At 43.4% G+C, this 7,245-nt stretch overlaps 1 protein-coding gene across 1 annotated transcript in view; it reads left to right on the top strand.

Moving 5' to 3' along the window:
* Positions 1-6,876, top strand: part of IL36G (interleukin 36, gamma) — an 8,259-nt gene extending 1,383 nt beyond the window's left edge. The window contains exons 3-4 of the mRNA XM_011968012.1: positions 657-796; positions 6,060-6,876. Of these exons, the coding sequence (XP_011823402.1) occupies positions 657-796; positions 6,060-6,266 (347 nt within the window). The 3' untranslated portion in view covers positions 6,267-6,876. The remainder of the gene's footprint in view (positions 1-656; positions 797-6,059) is intronic.
* The last annotated feature ends 369 nt before the right edge of the window (positions 6,877-7,245 follow it).

Raw genomic sequence — 7,245 nt, 5'->3', positions numbered from 1 at the left:
TTTGCACTGCTGTGACTGGGAAGCTGGCACCAGCCTTTTGTAAAAGTGTGACTTTACAATGGGGCCTACCTAGAGTGGGGAGAATTTCACACCTAATAGGGAAGAGAAGTCAGGGAGAACTTTGTGTTCCACTAAGATGAAGAAGCCAGAGATGGTGGAGGAGCCTCTTAGGGAATAGGAAAGCTGCTTTCAGTCATCTGAAGCCCTGTCTTATGGAAGAGGAGTAGCTTGTTCTCATGACTTCAAAGTGTCCTAAAATGACTAAATGGGTGAATACCACAGAAAGGCAGGTTTCAGCATCACATTGGGAAAAACTTGCAAAAAGGACCGAGCTCTCCAAGAATCAGAGGGGCTACTTGGTGTAGGAGCTCCCCATCTCCACGTGCTCAAGCAGAGGTGTGAGAATCTCAAGAGCATACTCTGCTGTCTGCTTAGCGCTCTGTGTTTGCTTATTTACTAGGGCACTGATTGGCACATGGTATGAATGAATGAATGAAAGAAGAATGAATATGGAGGTTGGCCATTTGGTGGGTCTAGTTGGGATTACACTCTTCGGCTGTCTTCCAGATCCACTTGAGGATACTGCCGTGCTAAATTAAATAATCTTTTCTGACTTCAAAAGGAAACGGATACCATCTCTCCTCTTATCTTTACAGTCACTGTCGCTGTTATCACATGCAAGTATCCAGAGGCTCTTGACCAAAGCAGAGGGGATCCCATTTATTTGGGAATCCGGAATCCAGAAATGTGTTTGTGTTGTGAGGAGGTTGGAGGACAGCCCACATTGCAGCTAAAAGTGAGTAACTAAGAAAATATTTAAAAAGCCTTTTCTTTTAGAAGTGTTTGGTTGAATACCTAATTTTAGTATTAAAAAAGAAATAGTCTCATTTTCCTAAGCGTATTTATTCCCAGCCTCTTTTAAGTTATGTGCATGCAATACACTTTTCTTTATATCCTGGCTGTCAGTAGTTGAGGTCCTCGTCTTGCCTTTTTTTTTTTCAAGCCAAACTGTATCTAGCTTTATTAAATATACTTTCCATAAACAATCATAGTATTTCAGGCAGGATATGGGCAGACAGTCGTTAACAGTATACAGCAACCTTCAAACTCCCGTCTTCAATGGACTACCAAAAATCAGAAAGCCACTATAAAACTCAATGAAGTCTTCACCTGATGCTCTGAACAGGGAACGTTTAAAGTGAGGGTTGACCTTTCACATTTAGCATGTTGTTTAACAACTTTTCACGAGCCAACCCTGACTTTCAGGAAGTGAAATGAAAATGGTTGCCTTTATCTGAAGATCCACAATCTAGAAACAGAACCACTGTTCTTTTGACAGGTGACATCTCAGCGGCATCACTGGAAAGTCCAGAGTGCCTGACACACTGGTAACCAATGATTGAGGGTCAGGTCCTAACAGATGTCTGGGCTTAAGGGAGTTAAATCTATGCTGAAAGATGGAAAGGGAGAAGAGGACATAAAAACGAATTTGTTTTCTATACCACAAGGCTTTTGTGCCAAGGTGGCCATGTGTGTCAAAGTCAGAGAATCCCTCCTCCTGGGAGCCAAGAGGAACTCTCAAAACTAGAAGGGAAAGGCGTCTTCCCCACATCGATCCAGCTTTGGAGACATTCTATTAGTGACATATACCCCTTTCCCCCCAAAACTACAATGAAGTGTTCTGTGTGCTAACAACATAGCTTAAAAAAAAGTAAAACAAAAAGCTGCATTTCTATAAAACTTGATAAAACATAGTATTTCAAACTGTACAGTCACCAGAAGTACACAGTTATCCAAAATGCACACACTACGCTTGGCATCTGCAGCAGCTTCAGCTTTCTGTGCCTGCCCTGTTTTGGCGTCTCCATTTTCTGCAGGGTTAGTCCCCTCCTTGCCAGCATCAGCTTTTCCCTTTTTCCCTTTGGGTACCTTCTCTCCCTTCTTTGCAGGGGCATTTTTAGGCTTGGGCTCTGGATTTGGAGGAGCAGGTTTAGCAGACAACTTTGCGGATCCTCTCTGTGGTTCATCCTTCACCTTGGCTTACCTCCTTTAGCATCTCCTTCAGCCTTTCTCTTGGGCATGGTGGCGGTGACCCTGAGGGGGTGTAGGCACTGGGTGCGGGATGCAGCGGTGTGCGGGTTTTGGTCAGTCTGGGGGCCGTTCTTGCCTTTTCTTCACACTGCTCCGTCTTTCTTAACCTTTGATATATTCTTGGCCATCATTTCTTCGAGTATATGCTCACCCTTATTTTCCTTTTGAAATTCCTATTCATCCATCATTGAAAGTTATGGATCTCACTTCAATATCTCACGATATCTCATCTAATTTTTTATACTTTCTATCCCTTCATTGCTTTTCAAAATTTTGGTGTTGCGTCTGGAAGAATTTCTTGCTTTGCTCTGCCAGCTCATGGTTACATTTTCAGTGTTGTCCCTTCTGGAAATCATCCTTCTATAGCCTTTCCTGAAATTTCAATCTTTACTGTTTCATTCCCAAGCTCTCTGGTTTGTTCTTCTTTTATTTTTTTTTAATGACTGTTTGTCCTTGTTCCACAAACTTCAGTTTAATTCAATTTGATTCAACTCAAGCCAATTCAATTAAGCACTTGAACAGGCACTTCCTGGCCTCCAGCACTGCGTAGATGCTTGAGATACAGCTGTGCACAGAATGCAAAGAACCCTGACCACATGGGGCTTGGATTCTAGTGAAAGGAGAGAAATGGCAAGCAATAAATGTAATAGTAGCTAAATTTGTGCTATGTTAGAGGTCTTTACCTCTCCTAGAAAAATAAAAATGGTTAAAGCAGGATAGATAGACCAGCAGTACCAGGAACACAGGCAGGGTCAGGATGCAGTGGTGAATAGTGCAATAGGCATCATTGCCTAGGTGAGATGTTAGCAGGGAGTAGAAAGAGCTAGAGAAGTTAGTCAGCAGCTGTCTAGTAAGGGCACGTTCCAGGACCAGTGGGGACAGTTGTGCAGCATGAACCGAGGAATGAGTCCAGAGAGACAAAGGCAGACATGAAAGGCTTGTCCTTTTCAAGGACTCAGCCTTGCAATCTGAGTGAAATGGGAACATTGCCTAGGTGAGATGTTAGCAGGGAGTAGAAAGAGCTAGAGAAGTTAGTCAGCAGCTGTCTAGTAAGGGCACGTTCCAGGACCAGTGGGGACAGTTGTGCAGGCATGAACCGAGGAATGAGTCCAGAGAGACAAAGGCAGACATGAAAGGCTTGTCCTTTTCAAGGACTCAGCCTTGCAATCTGAGTGAAATGGGAAATACCAGAATGTTTTGAACAGAGGAATGGTGTGAAGGGGCTTAGGTCTAAAAAGGATCTCTCTGGATGCTTGTTGATCTTAGACTGTGGCGGGAAAAGGTGAAAGTCCTTCAGGAGACTATGAGGTGATCTAGGTATGATTTGATGGGCCAGGACACAGCAGCAGAGGTGGGGAGAAGTGAGTCAGATTCTGGTAGTATTTTAAGTGGAGGAAACAGGACTGTGAGTGTGATCAATAAGGTCAGGACTGAGAAGGACATTTTCTACTTTGTCCTATCAGCTAAGTCACCCTTATGTTGTGCCTTTGTTCTCAGATGGGGACTAAGAATTGACCATTGCGTTTGGCAATGTGTAGGTCTTTGGGAACCTTGGCAGGGGCAGTGTTGGTGCTGTAGTGGGGGCAAAAGCCTGGATGGAATAAGTTTAAAGAGAGAAATTACAAGAAAGAAATCAGAGACAGCAGATATAGACAGCAATTGCAAGAAGTTTTCTGCAAAGGGGAACTGGCGGCGGTGGTGGGTAAGCAAAGTAGTTATTTTGTTTAAGATGGTAGAAATGGGCTGGGCGCGGTGGCTCAAGCCTGTAATCCCAGCACTTTGGGAGACCGAGACGGGCGGATCACGAGGTCAGGAGATCGAGACCATCCTGGCAAACACGGTGAAACCCCGTCTCTATTAAATACAAAAAAACTAGCCGGGCGAGGTGGCGGGCGCCTGTAGTCCCAGCTACTTGGGAGGCTGAGGCCGGAGAATGGCGTGAACCCGGGAGGCGGAGCTTGCAGTGAGCTGAGATCCGGCCACCGCACTCCAGCCTGGGTGACAGAGTGAGACTCCGTCTCAAAAAAAAAAAAAAAAAAAAAGATGGTAGAAATGACATCATATATGCTGACGGAAATGACTAAGAAGAGCAAGCAAAATTAATGGAGCACAAGAGAGCAGGGAGAATGGCTAGAGGGATGTCCTTAAGTTGCAAGTGCAGATGGGACCTTTCACCCAGTACTCCTAAAGCGGGGAGGTGCAGATGTGGGTGCCACGTGCCGGGAGCCCATGTTGTGGGGTGGTTTGTACAAGTCTTCTTCTAATTACTTCAGTTTTCTCAGTGAGTAGGAAGTTGAAGGTGATGATGGAGGAGGTATGAGAGTTTTGAAGGAGAAAGCATTCTTCCATTTATTAAACAGCAAATCTCTGTTGAGTAGAATGCTGGGGGCTTTCCTCTGTGTTGAGGAATACAGTGATGAACAAGTCTAACAATCATTCTGGGATTGATAAATAAATACGCTAAGTTTAGATAGCAGTTGGTGCTAGTGAAGAAAATAATGCAGGAATGTGATCGCAATGAGTGGGAGTGGGGGATTCCACACCAATTTTGGCTGGGATGGAATGTCCAGTGAAGCTCTCCCCAAGGAGGAGACCCAGGTATTGGGGAGAAGTCAGTCACGGGAAGATGAGGGGCTGGTGTGAGGTGCAGGGAGAGTAAGTGCCAGAACCCTGACTGGGAACAGCTTGGTGTCTTGGAAGGCAAAGAAGAAGACAGGTGTTGTGGGGGCAGAATGAGCATGCAGGAGAGTGGTAAGAGGGCAGGGCAGCAGGTAGGCAGGAGCTGGGTGGCGTAGACCCTATGGGCTTTGCTGAGGAGTTTCACTGTAATAACAATAGAAAATCATGCAAAAGGGTATGATAACCTTATTTATTCACTTCAGTTTAAAGTTCACTTACCTGCCTTGTGGAGAATGATTATTAGAGAAAGGAGTAGGTTCAAGGAGAACATTTAAAAGGTCACCCTAATTGTCCAGGTGAGAGAATGATGGCTGGGATTGGGGTTAACGTTGTATGTGGAGTGCAAGAAGTGACTCGATTCAGGAAATATTTTGGTATTTTGGAAATAGAGTCCACAGGCCTTGCTCCTGGGTTAGATGTTAGGGGGCGGGGAGGAAAAAAAAAGACATGTCAAGAATGACTCCTAGGTTTCTGGTCACTCAAAGAATCAGATTAACTGGAAGCCATTAATTGAGTAAATTAATGGCTCAATTTATGAGCCATTAACTGGGAGAATTACTATTCTCCCTATGGGAGAAGAACTTCCCACTCAGAGTGGAATGTAGCTGAATTACAGATCATTTCTGTGTCTCTCTTGAGATCTTGAACACATGCAATTTACTTAGAATACTTATTTTGCCTAAATATACAATGCACGTACATACAAATATACAGACATATAGAATATAGTTCCATATACAATATAGAAGGCATTTTCTGATTGCTCCATTTACTTTCTTCGTTTGATACAAATCCTTTGATTTGTTAGACCCTCTTGTGTCTTTATCACTGATATTTATCTTTCTCATGTATTTGGCAATTAGTCAGAAATTCATACCCTAACCTGACTGTCCTTTGTCATACCAGTGGTTCTTGCAGGGTAGTGACTCTCACTGTCGTGGTATTGGTAAGGGAGGTAATTTCCAGTTTCTTCCTTTTCCTAAGGGTCCCCTCAGCCTCTTATGTGAGAAGAGTTCTCACTTGCTGTTCAAGTGTGGCTGCTTGTTCATTAAACTCTCCCTTGTAAACTTCCTACACCATCTCTAGATTTGAGGGTGGGGGCCTGGAAGGTAAAATTTCATGTATGTTTACTCTGCTGCTCCTTCAAAATGTGTGTTTCTCCAGGCCGGCTCTAATAGATGGATACGGTTTTCTGGGACATTGGAACATCTATTGAATTATTATGAATAACCTTGAATATCTCAAACAGCTTTTGTTTCTCCTCATGGGTACTTGTTCTCACATTTCAGGAGCAGAAGATCATGGATTTGTATGGCCAGCCTGAGCCTGTGAAACCCTTCCTTTTCTACCGTGTCAAGACCGGTAGGACCTCCACCCTTGAGTCTGTGGCCTTCCCAAACTGGTTCATTGCCTCTTCCACGAGAGACCAGCCCATCATCCTGACTTCAGAACTTGGGAAGTCATACAACACTGCCTTTGAATTAAATATAAAATAACTGAACTCAGCCTAGAGGTGGCAAGCTCGTCTTTGTCTTCAAGTTTCCGGTTCCCAGTGTGTTTTCGTCTACATTTTCTTAGTGTCATTTTCACACTGGTGCTGAGATGGGAGCAAGGCTGCTGTTATCATCTCATTTTAAAATGAAGAAGAATCAATTACTTCATAGCAACTGAAGAATAGGATGTGGGCTCAGAAGCAGGAGAGCTGCGTGGTGTAAGGCTCTCCTCTCAAGCTGATGCTGTGTAGGCCACAAGACAACTGCATGAGTGACTTTGAGACTCAAAGACCAAACGCTGAGCTTTCTCCTAGGGGTGGGTAGGAAGATGCTTCAGAACTCCTGTGTCTTACCCACGATGGCATGACTAGCATGGAGCTGATCTCTGTTTCTGTTTTGCTTTATTTCCTTTTGGGATGATATCATCCATAATCTTTATATGTTGCCAGTATACCTCATTGTGTGTCATAGAACCTTTTTAGCATTAAGACCTTGTAAACAAAAATAATTCTTGTGTTAAATCATTTTTGTCCTAATTGTAATGTGTGATCTCAAAGTTAAATAAATTTTGTATATTTACATAATAATAAAGCTAAAACTGATATAAAATAAAGAGTAAACTGAAATTAGCAAGAGTAGTTGAATAAAGCCATCGCAGTGGGTAAGCCTGGGACTGGGGCTTAGCTGGGGACAAACGGGCCTTCGTTGCTGGATAGTGATGATGATGGGGGTGAGAAATTCAGTATGTAACAGGGCTCCGCTGTTTGGCTCCTTTCTTTATGGTCGAATAGCTTTGGTTTTCCCTGCTTCCTCTAGTCTTTTCCTTTTAGAGCACCTCACCATTCACATACGTTTTTCAAAAACTTCAGTAAAGGTGTCTTTTTTTTTTCTTCTTGGAAGAGAAAGCCTTGCTTTCCCAACAGCCACCTTTAGAAGATATATTCTGACAAAATTAAATAACTGACTGATATAGTTTGTATGT

The sequence above is a fragment of the Mandrillus leucophaeus genome, unplaced genomic scaffold, assembly GCF_000951045.1.
Source record: "Mandrillus leucophaeus isolate KB7577 unplaced genomic scaffold, Mleu.le_1.0 Scaffold822, whole genome shotgun sequence".
NCBI lineage: Eukaryota > Metazoa > Chordata > Mammalia > Primates > Cercopithecidae > Mandrillus > Mandrillus leucophaeus.
Note: the sequence above shows the minus strand (reverse complement) of the source record. Positions and strands in the feature narration are given on the sequence as shown.